The following is a 12,927-nucleotide window of genomic DNA, read 5'->3' on the forward strand; positions in this document are numbered from 1 at the left end:
CACAACAACATTTAAGCTCAAGGAATATGACATATGTATCCTCTATTACAACCGACATGCCATAAAGGCGGACATAGACACGCCACAAGGACGGAAATACATGCCACAAGGGCGGAGATAATAGCGACGGTGAAGATACACCGACAACAACCAGCAACACGAGACTCTCGCAACAACAAAACTTTCAGATCCTGGGGAGACACATCCAGTTCCGGCATAAAATCTTCAAATCTGCAGAATGCATTACTAGACTTCGCATCTTCTTGGAATTTTTTTTTCTTTCTAAGAAACTGAACCTTTCCACCGATTCGGGAAAAAGAGATAGTAAAGAAGTGACAGAAAGAATAGAAACAGGTTCCCCCCCCCCCCTCTTTCTCTCTCTAAGAAACCAAACCTTTCCACCGATTGGGGAAAAAGAGATAGCAGAGAGAGCGACAAAGAGAAATAGGGATAGATTTTTTTTTCTTTTCCCGAACCGAAACTTCATGGGAAGAAAGGGAGAGAGAGAGAGGCGAGGGAGTAGGTGGAAAAAATGAACAGGAGAGGTGCGGAGAGAAAGTTAACGAGAGAGGCAGATAGAGGGAGAGAGGAGGCGAGGGAGCAAAAACAGAGTGGGAAAAAGAAAAACTAGAGGGAGTAGAACAGGGATGGAAAAGAAAAACCTCAAAGCGCGGGTGGAGAATGAGGTGGAAAAATAAAAAACCTCAAAACAAACCAGAGAGGTGGAGAGAGGGACGGAGAGGCAAAGAGAGCAGAACAAGTGGAGGCACCTCAAAGCACGGCGAGGTTAGGGTTCTTCAGTTGGACTGAAGTAATTCACGTTCTTTAGAGGAAAAGTTTGAATCACATAAAATCAAGTCTGAATCCTCTACCCATATGGAGATGAATAATTTCAATCAACATGGTTAGATGCATAACACATGTTTAATTTTTAAACAAAAACCTCTCTTTTTTTCCCAAGAAAATCACCTTTTTTTGAGAAAGAGAGAAAATATTTGCATTCCCACATTTTCCTTTTTCTTTTTTTCTTGGAAAAATGAATTCTTACATTTTAGGAGTTGTGGATTTTGTGTTTAATTTTTACACGTATCAAGCATCCAATCATATGGACTAAAAATTTTCTTTTCCAAATGAGTAGAAGATTCAGACTCCATAAAATCTTATTGTAATGTCTTCTTTTGTTGTCTCTGTTCCTTCTTCCCGTGTAATCTCTTGTCTATTTGAACTCAGAGAATGTGAGTGAGAGAGAAAAAAGAGCCTTTTTTTACTAATCTCAAATGAATAGTCAATCTCCAGCATACATCTCAGATGTAGATGCCTTTTCAAGAGATTGTTCACAACTACCCTGCTAGAGAGGACTATTTCCCTAATTAATGCCTTTTTAATAAATGAGTTTGTATTTAATCTGAACAATCAATCGATTTTTATTAAATAACACATTAATTAACCATTTTAACACTCAAAAGAACTATTCTACCCTAAATGATGAACATACCCATCAATGAGTATTGATGAAATCATATAAAATTACAAAAGAGACACATCCACCCTTTATGTTTTAATTTTATTCTATTTTACTTTTATTAAATGGAGACAGCATGTATTAGGGACGATAATATTCTCTGATCCCAAAAAGATTCGAATTCTTTATGAATTCTTGACATCATACTTTGATGACCTTGTCAACTAAGCCAAGCCCTTGAAATTTAAAACCCTCTGCTTATTTAAATGTTATTATTATAAAACTATGAACTTATTTCAAAATTCATAAATTATTATTAATATAATAAAAAAATCAATCATAAATATAACAATGCCAATATCCTATTGAATCCGGTGTGATCAAAATATTCTTACTTTGCCCAAATGTCAAAATATAACCAACTACAAATTTTCCGAACTATTTATGTTAAAAGTTTAGAATGGTGTACAATAGAACTAAAAAGAAAAGAAAAACATATAAAAATACTAAAACTTAATATAAGATCTAGAATTTCTCTAATCTTAAATAAATACACTCAACCCTAAGTAGCCGTTAGAAAATCTAATATATTCTTCTAGCAATAGTCTCTTACATGCCATAACTAATAACAAATTAACAAAGCTAAAAATCTTCAAATCTCCAAGCATGCCTTCGCAAACATGGATCTTCTTTCTCAACCCAAAACAACTGCAGTGATGGTAATGGTGACATACCCATCTGGAATCAAATTTCAATTCGTCTTTCCTTTCTGCGTTTTCCCTTCTTCTCATTTCCATTTGCCTAACAAATTAAAGAACAAATTAATCCAACTTCAAATGCTTCTCACACATAATTTCTCTACCCAAATGGTGAGGAGGATCTAGACTGATTAGGAAAGAAAGAGAGACACGAGATAACACAATTCACACGTTTTGCTCGTTTCAGAAAATAAACACGTGGTGAATGTCTGGAGTTCTCCAATGAACCATATGGGCTGCCAACCCAAATTATCAAAAACGCCAAATTTGAAGAAAGCATACCAAACACTTGACAAAATCAAGAGAGATTGGAGGGACTTACTCCTATACAGAATCTGGGAATTTCTATGGATTCAGCATCGAAGCTACTGGATCTCTCTGAGTTCACCAGCCCAGAGCAAAATCTCTTGCTGCCATTGCCAATATTGCCATTGTCGTTGTGGGTATTACCAGAAGAAAAAGGGTTACTCTGAGATGTACTTGAAGAACGGTCTGAGAAGTTAAAAGCCTCCAAGTCACTCTGAAACATTTCGTCGAACAGCTCTTGGAGATCTTCAAAACTCTGCTGCCCATTCCCCTGTTCGAAACAGATAAAAACAGGAAACCATTATCAGATCAGATACCCAGTTACGCTTCCGGCAATGCTTCGGAAGTAGCAGAAGATGATGAAGAAGCTTTTCCATTACGTCCAAAAAGAATCCTGGGACCCACCCGGTTACCACCATTAAATGACCTTCTTGAAGCTTCTTCCCTACTCTCTGATTGGTTCTTATTTTCACCCTTAATTTTTGGGGAGCCATTAAAGAGGAGAACCAAGGTCAACGTGGCTCTCTATCTTACTGGTGTTGAAACAGAGACGTTTTGTAACCTCGAGCGAGATCAAAATGGGAGGACCCACTCACCCACCCATGAAGAGGAACTTGGTCCACAGACGATGACAGCAGTTTGATCTGTGACGTCAATGCCCACCTTTGATCTGATCAAACCCTCATGAGAAACTCGTTGGAGGCCGAGATGAGAATGGGAAAGCTAAGCCTTTTTGCCCGAAAAATGTTAGAAAATTCAGGAGAAGAGACTTTTCATGGGATCAATCGAACGAAAGTCCAATCAAATTCGCTCTAAGAAAGTATTCACCTTCAAAGATAAGAATCTCAAATACGGAAGAGGCAGTACTTACACTGGGATCCGTTTCATTCATCATCATCATCTCCGCCATTTCACCCAAGAATTCCCGCATTCCCTGCAACAATTGGTAATGGGAACTCAGAAACTGCTCATCGCCCAGCAAAATTATTTAACTTTTTTTCGTTACAACCTACATTTTCGTCATCATCGTCATCATTTTCATTGTATGCTCCGATATCGTACAGGAACCTCTTATTCGAGTCGGAGAGAACTACAGAAACAACGTCAAGTGAGTAAAGGGAAACTCCACTCTTGGGAAAACAAACACACTAGGATTACCAGAATAAGCTTCTTGGATTGACTGAAAATTTTTCTTCGCCTCATCTACGCGTTTGGGATTCCCTGAAGCTGAGCATCTGTCTGGATGCCATTGCTGCAGGGATGCAAATAACAATTACTAAAACTGCAAAGTTTGCGATTGTTACGCTCTTCCATAAAAAAACATTAAAAAGGAAAATAAAAACAAAAACCAGAAGAATAAGAAACTAATTGCTCAAAAAATTAATCACTTTGTCTGGTCTAATTTCCATACACAATGACCATTCAATGGCTTTTTAAAGTTGAACAAGGATAAAATAAGAACAGGCTTGTATTCTGCCACAACTAACACATACGAAACATAAGTATGCAAGAGAAAATTGAAGATTTATCGTTAATTCTAACCAAAGCAAGCTTCTTGTAGGCATTTCTTAGCTCTGCTTCACTGCATTCCTTCTTCAAACCCAGAACAGCATAAAAATCATTGTTCTTCTGTTCTCCGTCCGCCATTACAATATCAATACGAAATGAACAAAAGGCACAACAGAAGAACCGACCGAAACTAGGGATTGTCGACGAATTTCCGTGATTCAAACATATAGATAGAACAAGGGCTGGGTGAGGAGAAGGAGAAGGAGATTGACAAGACAAGTCTATTTAGTAAATTAGGAAAAACAAAAAGACACCTTAAAAGCTACATAGTTGATTGATTCAAACACGGAACCTCAGAGAGAAAGCTTCCGTAGAGATTAGGAAAGGGAATGAGATGAGGTTGCAGGTGGAGGGTGAAGAGAAAATCCAGAGAGACATCTCCACCCAAAACGCTAAGGTTTTAGAAGACTCCAGAAACCAGCTTTTTAAGTAAGCTTTCATTAGTTCCTGTTTATTTCTTCTGTGGTTAATGGAATTTGATGGACGGCTCAGATTCATCGTTAGATCGTAGTTTATCTTCATTAGTGTCTCCAGAAGGTTCTTTCTCTCTCTCCTTTCTGCTTTTTCTACTAGTCTCGTTTGACGGCATTGGTCACAACTTCCCTACCGGGCCAACTCAGCCGTAAACTTGTAAATTTTAAAAAAAAAAATCCTACTACGGAATTAAGCCTGTAATTGGACATAATTACTTAGCGTACCATTACCTCTCCCAAAAAGAATTATGCCAATCCAACGGTTCCTAAGTGATGATTCTAAAAGAGCCAATCATGGTAGTAGTAAAGGGATCATGACTAGTGGACCACTCATCGAGAACAGATGGCTGGCGACCGGTTCGACTACCGGTTAGACCGGGCGATTTCTGTGATAAAATTCCACCACGGAGACCCATTCGTCTCACCATCATCTTCTCGGAGACGCGCATTGGTATCGAGCTGCCACTGAGACCGCGGCCTTCGCGAATTGCAGGAATAGGTTTGTTCTTTGAATTTCTTCCTTTCTTTTTTTTTTAAATTTACCAGAAATCTAGTGAGCTATGGCTATGGAGATCTCTCTCTTCTTTTTTTTAAGATTCATTGCGTTGACGCCTTTTGATTTGGTATTTTTAAGATACATGGTTATATTTATTTCTGGATTAGAGTTTCTTTATTCTGTTTGGATCGCTTCAATTCCTGGATGAGAAGAGTATCGTTTCTGGTTGATTTGATTCATGGTCGGATCTATCTCCGGCGTTGGCCGATCTAACCCTAGAAATGTCGTTACTTCTGTTACTTTAGTAACCCATCTCCTCTCTTCCAAAGCCTGCCGGAAATATCAGAAAACACAGAGAGAGAAGGGGATTACCGGAAAACGCTTTGCGGAATATCTCCCATTTGAAGCCGACTGGAAAATTGAGCCTGTGGATTTCGAAACTTTAGCGATCAAAACTTAAGGCATATGTTTTAGAGCACAAACTGAAACCGTGACGAAAATGACGGGGACCTTTGAGAATCTAATGTGAGAAAGCCCCTGTGTAGAACAGCACACCAAATGGGAAAGAAATCAGTGTTGGACGTATATGTATAAATTCTTTTCTCATTTGTTGAGCATTTTAGGAAAAGTCAGATTTCACCTCCGCCTTGTTCCTTGACGGGGGTGACTTTGGAATTCATCAGGAAGTGAGATTTTTTCTTCTTCTTATTTTTTCATTTTATCTGATTTTACTCGATTTTTTTATTTTGTGGGCTTTTCTTAGAGTTGTTAGGGTTCGGATTTCTAATCTTGGATTGAAGATGTTTTAAGCCATTTAGGTGGTGTCTTTGGTAAGATGGTAATAATTTCTAACTGGATTTTGAGGCTATTTCCTGTGGGGGGGAAATGTAATATGGACTGATAACCTAATAATCTTGTTAAATCATAGTTACTTCTATAAATCAGAATCAAGACATTCCTTGATGATACTTTGCTAGGATAAACCAAAAGATGCAAACAGGTTCATTCTAACAATAATGTGAATGTTTTGTATCTTTTAATGCTTTGTTTGTTTGACTAAAGAGAAGAATTAAGGGTCGCCAAATGTTTCTTTGTGGATGAAGTCTGATGTAAATTTTTATGTTTGAATGCAAGAAGAAAAAAAAATTAAAGTTAGGACTTATGATCTTGTTTTAATCATGTCAAGCAAACGTCTGACATCCCTGAGCATTTTTAAATCATTTGACAATGACAATCTTTGAGATATTTGTTACATATTTCTGTTGGTGGAGCATGGGACTTAAATAAATAAGATACTGAGCTAGTAGGTTGGAAAGAAAAAAAAGGTGGCCTTGGTGGAGATATTGTACTACTTATGGAATACTACATGAGCTCTCCATTGAACAATTCCCTACTGCACTATGGTTAAAAAATTATTTGAATCATGCCAAGAATTCCTCAAGGTGTTCATTATTTTTCTCCAAGCAGTGTCGTATGAGACCTTATTGATAGCATACCTACATTAGTTTTCTTCAATGTGATCAAACAAACTTAGTCAGATGAAAGTTTGTTTTGCATACTGTCTGCCATTTCAAGGATTGGTGTGGTCATTTTTCTCAACCAAGATTTTAGCATTGGACCTTTGAGATCGAATTATCCCAGTTTATGCAAAACAGCTTCTCTTGAGTCTGGATATCGGTAACAACCTAAGCATGGAAGGGAACTGCTGAATCAACTATGATTGCAAACTAGCTGTTGTTGATAAGATTCTGCCAGTATGGCCAGTCCAATTGAAGTTCTAGAACTATGATGTTCATTTGAATGTGAGTCATCTCTGTGAATTTGATATTTGGAGTCAACTACATAATTGAACCCTCATGCCTGAGAATGGGGTCACTGTCTGAAATGGCAATGACTGCACTCTGGAGTCTGATGAACAGGATGACTCTTGTAGTGATTGTATTTGAGAGGAACTCTAGCGTTGAGAATTAAGGTTAAATGGTGCTTTTGCAAAAGAATGAATTTGGAGAACTTTCCATAGGATAGAGACAGCATTATCTCTGAGTTTGACCACTTTCAACCTTCTGATATTTGCAATTGGTGGATTACTGAAAGAGGGGGTGGGGGAAGCTTAATGGGTTTCTTTGGTTCCATGCACAAATGGAGTCTTTGGGTATGTCACACTGTGGATTTATGTTTACCTTGTGTGTATTCAGCTCATATTCTTAAAGAGTGTTCTTCGCGTGGGTTAGATGGGTGCATTGGTTCATCTGCTGGGTTTTCTAGGGAGGAATACAAGTATCTCTTAAGCCAAGACTTGAGAAAATCGATGATCATTAGGCGTTTCAACTTGATTTGTTAACTATTTAATTAAGACTGGTTTGATTTTGTAACAAGAGTTAAGACTATAGAGCAGGATCAATAAGCTTCATTTTTCTCTTGTAGTTCCGTTTGTGTGTCTGCACATATGTTTCTTTGTTTCCAGTTTTTTCTTTCTCTTTTTCTTTGTTTCCTCCCCCTCCTCCTCCTCCTCCACGTGTGCGTGTGTGTGTGTGTGGGTGGTGGTTGGTTGTTGGGAGTATGTAACAGAAAAACATTGGTATGGCTGATGGTTGGTCCCCATGATATTGTTTTGGCTAAAAGCATGATTTTTGCCAACACTGTTATTTATATAAAAAAAAAATTTCCTTCTGAAAATGTCCTTGTTTGGTCTTAGAGCATGATGCTTGGAAGGATTTAAATGTGACGTATTTGCTATTCCTATTCTCTTGAAGTTGCAGGGAATTTTAACTGCTCAAGCGAATGGCTGGCCACAAGATTGCTCACGCCACATTGAAAGGGCCAAGTGTGGTAAAGGAAATCATCATTGGGACTGCCCTAGGTTTGTTCGCTGGGGGGTTGTGGAAAATGTATCACTGGAATGAACAAAGGAAATCAAGAGCATTTTATGATATGCTTGAGAAAGGTGAGATCAGTATCGGTGCTGAAGAGTAGACCTTCGCCCCCCAATATGTTCCCATACCTTCGACATGGTTTTTTGTTCATTGTGTTACTATGCAGTCGACCCGTGGAAGTTTGGACGGAAACGAGCACAAATGAGTAGCTTTTTAGTATTAATAAATGTCTGGTATTAACATTGCTAAAAACAAATTTGGTTATCGAATGCCTCTTCATGTATGATTGTTTAATTTGAAGCAAATATAAAAAGAGAACTCTTTGCTTACCACCTGATGTTGGAAGATATTCTGACGAATTAGTCAAGTCTCTTTTTGCTGGAATTGTTGAGATTCAAATGCCTCTTCATGCATAATTGTTTAATTATTTTTTTTTTTGGTAAAGCATGATTGTTGAATTTGAAGCAAATATAAAAAAGAACTCTTTGGTTACCACCTGATGTTGGAGGATATTCTGACGAATTAGTCGAGTCTCTTTTTGCTGGAATGGTTGAGATTCGGATGATGCAGTTGAGCATGCTTCAAGTTCTCACCAACTACGCCAACTACGCCAGGCAGATTACAGATGATTCTCATGCTGTTATTGAATTGGTTTAGATTCTTGAACAAAAAATTTGATAGCACTGGAAACAAACGAGGTTGGGTTTCTTCTGTCCAGGGAAAGCTACGAACAAAATCTCATGCTCTCATTTTGATTACCGTAAGAACCCAAGGTAACCAAAAGCACTGGAAAGACCTATAACTCCCGATGACCCAAGGGAAAGAGTGCCTCTCAACATGTGCTTCTATGAACTTAGCAGCAAAGCATGAGAGAAGGCGCTAGATTCCCATTGAAGAAGGAACATGTTTTTTGCCCGAGCAGATCTGAGAAGGCACCAAAAGAGAAAACAGATGGTTATAAGTCCAGGGAAGGCACCACCATGCTATTGAAGTCAAAGTAATTCGTGATGCAACTCAACCCTTCAAATCAGAAATGCTGCATGGTGGTGATTCTTAAAGACGAGATTGGACGATCAGGTTACCTACCTAAACCTTCCAGTTCCATCTCAGCTGTTTCAATGACAAACGGCATGGACAATAACCATTCTTCGTGGTTTAAGAGAAGGCTTTGGCCAGGCAAGCAACTGGGTATGGATCAGGTTTTCGTTTGCGAATGCACCTGAATGTGCACAGCTGTTCCAGCCTTCTGATAACTCTAAAAAAATCCTCTGCAGTTCGGAATTGTGCACAGCAGTGCACATATATACGAAATAGTTGACTAAGAATACAAATAAATTACTTCTGTGCAATGCAGAAAACTCAGCACGGCAAAGGACCTTTTTTTGCCCTAAACAGTAGGCTAAACTCCAGAAATCATCTGGCCCCTTCAATTCTCTAGTTGAAGTTGCGAAAATGAAAATGCAGATATTTTTCAGTGGATCCGAGGTTGTTTACGTGCTACAATTATAAAGATAGCGTTTTTCCTTTTCTTTTCTAGGGAAGCGACGCCAATATGCCAAAACAAGATTAAAAAAAAAAAAAAAAAACCCATTATTTTATGTTATAATCTACAAATATTTACAAACTTACCAAGAAAAACCGAAGCAATGGACTTCAATTTTAAAGACTACCAATTGCTTCGGGATATAAGATAGCAGCACATCCTCACATGAACAATCTATACAAAGGGTAAGGCTAAACTCCCAATAGCCCTTCGGGTTACACAGCACAGTTAATTTGACCACACATGGACTAGTCCTTGCTTATTGCCGGTGTAAATCTCATTCTGATCCTCATCATAGAAAAGGGCTGTAACATCTTCAAGAGCTTCTTTAACTGTACTCCGGACACATGACCGGCCCCCACCTCTCCCTCTTGGGCTGATTTTGAGGGTGGGTTCACTCGACGAAATTTTTGCAATACACCTCCCTGTTAAAATGTTGCTCATATTGATTGAGCCAACTGCACAAGCTGCAGAATAAGTTGTAAAAATCAAGGACAATTCATCTTAAATGAAATTAATCAAAAAGCAAAACCCTGGACTTTTTCATTTTTTATTTTGTGCATAACAACCTAGTTTGAAGAAAGATGAATATGCTGCCCCCAGATGCCATATACTTTCAATTATCTGGTATGAACGAAACCATCCAATTCAGTGCTGTTCAAATGTAAAAGCTGGATTATTTTAGAATAGTTTCTGTGTTTCTCCATTGATCTCACTCTTGAGCCAATCGATCTCTTACCTTTGGCCCTTAACTGGATGAGTACATAGAACATGCCTCATCACACCCACAATGAACTAGACTTAATAACCAATTGAGAAGTATGGATCAAACAACAAAGATGCAGGGATAGAAGCACTTACATTGACCATCATCCTCAGATTCTTCAGTGGACTTGCAATAAGAAATTATGAGCTCCTGATCACTAGTAATGTAGATGTTATTTGTGTTACAGTCAGGGTGCCATAGCAAATGATCTTCAAAAGATGTAACTAGCTCTCCTCGGAAATTCCAAACAGCAACAGTTCTGTTCCTGAACGTCAGGAAGAGGTGGTTCTCATACAAGAATATGAAGGCAGATGGTGTCATGAACTCCATCTGGCTAACTTCGATCAACTCAGTATTCCTTACCTGCACAAACATTTAAGAACGTACAGATAAGGGGTAGAAGTACAGGAACACGGTAACTTGCATCCACAAGGCACACATCTAGCGGGTAGAAGTATGGGAACATGGTAACTCACATCCACAAGGCACACATCTAGCAGTTTCAGGGTTCATGAAATAGGGATCTGTTACCACGTAAAAGAATGTAATGGGATTCATGGTTTGATTAAGCTAATTTTATCCCAGATAAACAGTGGAATGGAATGATGGGTCCCAACCATTGTACTAGACCCCGGCATGCTGTTTGAAGTATATTTCACCATACATGCAAATTTATGCACTAGAGAACCAGAAAATACTCACATCAAGTATTTGAAGGTTCTCATTTTCTTGCTTGACTAAAAGCTTCTCATTGAACTGCTCGATAAAATCAACCTTCTTATTGCGGTGTAGAAGGTGATTGAATGATTTCAAAATTGTTCCATCTTCAATTGAGAGTATCTTCAAAGGCACGCATCCAGGAGTTCTTTGGAAAATTAGTAGCATAATTCCAGGGCTGTCATCCACAGAAGTATCATACAGGATTCAGTTAACTAAAATAAGATTTGACAGACAAGCAACAGGCACACCCTAAGCGCGGGTCATTGGAAACTGTCTGCTTAAGCCTAGCACTTTAACCTTATTTTTTTATTTTTTTATTTTTTATTTAAAATTCCTGAGTAAAAGCAATAAGAACAATGTAACACATCAGAGACCATTAAAGAACTTATCAGGGGGATGAGATGTGACATATTTAGCAATTTCGGGCACACCACTATGGAAACAATTTGGTGTATTTCAAGGTGGCTAGAGGAAGACAAAGGCTGTTCAGCCCGCTCAACTCGTAAAACAATTTCTTTGAATCTTTATTTTGAGCCCTATGGTATTGCTCAACTCTATTTCACCACTTTCGTGGTACTAATCTGGCCCATCTAATCTGAGATAGACCATATTGATAATGACCCTTTATGGGATATTATTAACAAAAAGGGTGTACCCAGTGCAAGAGGCTCCAGCCACCATGGGTTTAGGGAGGGTCGTAAAGTATGTGCAGCTTTACTCCAGACTGTTTCCAGATCCAAACCTGTGACTGCTCGGTCACAAAAATGGAGCAACCCTTACAATTCAACACTTACTCTATATTGCAGTATCTATAAACAGAGCCCGGGTTGGCCAGGATCACACTAGGCAGCCAGAGTTCTGACTACTGAGACAGGAGTTTGTCAGCCTAGCATGGCCTGTCAGGCCTGCATTCCCCAGATGAGACCCTCCTCAACAGGAAAACTGCTGGCCACCAAGATGTCATTCGCTTTTTTTAGCATCATTGGAAGTATATCAGATCATCAAATAATGAAATAGAAGACACAAGTACCTGATCTTGATCTCCTGAATATTTTTGTCGGATATTGCATACAAGAAGTTGTAATTCTTCAGGTCAAACACCTTGTATATGCTACACAAGTTTGCACCAAGCAAGAATGTCAGATTGAAACTGATAGATGGTAAGGGAAGATTTGTAGCACAACAAATGCACAAATTCTGAACTAGTGCAAATTGACATAGGAACTTCAATGTCATGGGAATGACTGAACTGCAACAACCAAGAGGAATTTCAAGAGAATCCCTTACCCATCCTGTGCTGAATAAGTCAGAACTTTTCCATTAACATCATCAAACTCAACAAAACCAGGCCATTTCAGCGACTCTGTTTCAAAGAGTGGGATTCCAGCATCCAGTTGATTCCTTCTAATATATCTGTGACAATTTTAACCAAAGTAAACAAATGCGGGGGTGGGAGGAAGGAAACTGCTGGATATATGAACTCTGTATGATTGACCGGAGGCAACTCAAAAAACCATAAGGCGCGGGCAAGGTGGGGGGGAAAAAGGGGTGGAAAAAAACAGTGGGCCCACAGAGTGGGGGAGGGAGAAGAAAAGGAAAGGAAAGGGGTGGAAAAGTGATCAGGTGGGCCCACACTTCCCAACCCCACAAAATCCCACCAAAAGGGGGAAAAGCATGGGGTGGGAAAGTGACGCCACACAGCAGGACAAGGCCTTGATTCAAGGAACCTTGTTTCCCACTTTCCCACCCCAAGCAACCAAACACTCTACCATTTAGGATTTAAAGGAAAGTAAGAAATTTCACATTTTTCAAGAATTTTCCCACCCCTTTTTTCCCACCCCACCTTTATTCCAGCAAACAAACGCAGCCTAATCATCCAGATTGTTCGGGCCAGAATTCCCATCCCAACCATCAGATAATAATGTATTAAAAAATAATAAGTAACTTACATAGGGAAGGAG

General features: G+C 38.9%; 3 protein-coding genes across 4 annotated transcripts in view; 1 reads left to right on the plus strand and 2 right to left on the minus strand.

Moving 5' to 3' along the window:
• Window positions 1-1,846: 1,846 nt before the first annotated feature.
• Window positions 1,847-4,528, minus strand: LOC149021455 (Chaperone DnaJ-domain superfamily protein). The gene is made up of 6 exons (XM_089147123.1): window positions 4,069-4,528; window positions 3,685-3,778; window positions 3,540-3,616; window positions 3,398-3,460; window positions 2,543-2,797; window positions 1,847-2,263 (listed from the first exon to the last, which is right to left on the minus strand). The coding sequence occupies exons 1-6, from the start codon at window positions 4,171-4,173 to the stop codon at window positions 2,207-2,209; spliced, it is 651 nt and encodes a 216-aa protein (XP_089003249.1). The 5' UTR covers window positions 4,174-4,528; the 3' UTR covers window positions 1,847-2,206.
• A 453-nt stretch (window positions 4,529-4,981) lies between these two features.
• LOC149021456 (putative cytochrome c oxidase subunit 5C-1) lies at window positions 4,982-8,347 on the plus strand. Of its 2 annotated transcripts, none has more exons than XM_089149687.1 (2): window positions 4,982-5,067; window positions 7,824-8,347. In XM_089149687.1, exon 2 carries the CDS (start codon window positions 7,846-7,848, stop codon window positions 8,035-8,037), a length of 192 nt encoding a protein of 63 aa, XP_089005813.1. In that variant the 5' UTR covers window positions 4,982-5,067; window positions 7,824-7,845; the 3' UTR covers window positions 8,038-8,347. The 2 variants fall into 2 exon arrangements, with proteins under 2 accessions (XP_089005813.1, XP_089005812.1); XM_089149686.1 differs by having other exon boundaries at window positions 4,988-5,067; window positions 7,818-8,346.
• An 837-nt stretch (window positions 8,348-9,184) lies between these two features.
• Window positions 9,185-12,927, minus strand: part of LOC149021457 (uncharacterized) — a 34,619-nt gene continuing 30,876 nt past the window's right edge. Inside the window, exons 4-8 of the mRNA XM_089149688.1 lie at window positions 12,254-12,379; window positions 11,997-12,077; window positions 10,949-11,141; window positions 10,342-10,609; window positions 9,185-9,947 (exon numbers count right to left, since the gene is read on the minus strand). Of these exons, the coding sequence (XP_089005814.1) occupies window positions 9,709-9,947; window positions 10,342-10,609; window positions 10,949-11,141; window positions 11,997-12,077; window positions 12,254-12,379 (907 nt within the window). The 3' untranslated portion in view covers window positions 9,185-9,708. The remainder of the gene's footprint in view (window positions 9,948-10,341; window positions 10,610-10,948; window positions 11,142-11,996; window positions 12,078-12,253; window positions 12,380-12,927) is intronic.

This window comes from Hakea prostrata, chromosome 3 (assembly GCF_041222555.1).
Source record: "Hakea prostrata isolate BN-2017 chromosome 3, UWA_Hpros_2, whole genome shotgun sequence".
Lineage (NCBI taxonomy): Eukaryota > Viridiplantae > Streptophyta > Magnoliopsida > Proteales > Proteaceae > Hakea > Hakea prostrata.

What these genes read in the sequence shown, in the direction of transcription:
- LOC149021455 (XM_089147123.1), bottom strand. Translation starts at nt 4,173, where the DNA reads ATGGCGGACGGAGAACAGAAGAACAATGATTTTTATGCTGTTCTGGGT. An exon ending in AATCCAAGAAGCTTATTCTG is followed by an intron (nt 3,617 to 3,684) that starts GTAATCCTAGTG and finishes TTGTTTCTGTAG; the next exon opens with TTCTCTCCGACTCGAATAAG. An exon ending in TTCCCAGATTCTGTATAGGA is followed by an intron (nt 2,264 to 2,542) that starts GTAAGTCCCTCC and finishes TTAATTTGTTAG; the next exon opens with GCAAATGGAAATGAGAAGAA.
- LOC149021456 (XM_089149687.1), top strand. Translation starts at nt 7,846, where the DNA reads ATGGCTGGCCACAAGATTGCTCACGCCACATTGAAAGGGCCAAGTGTG.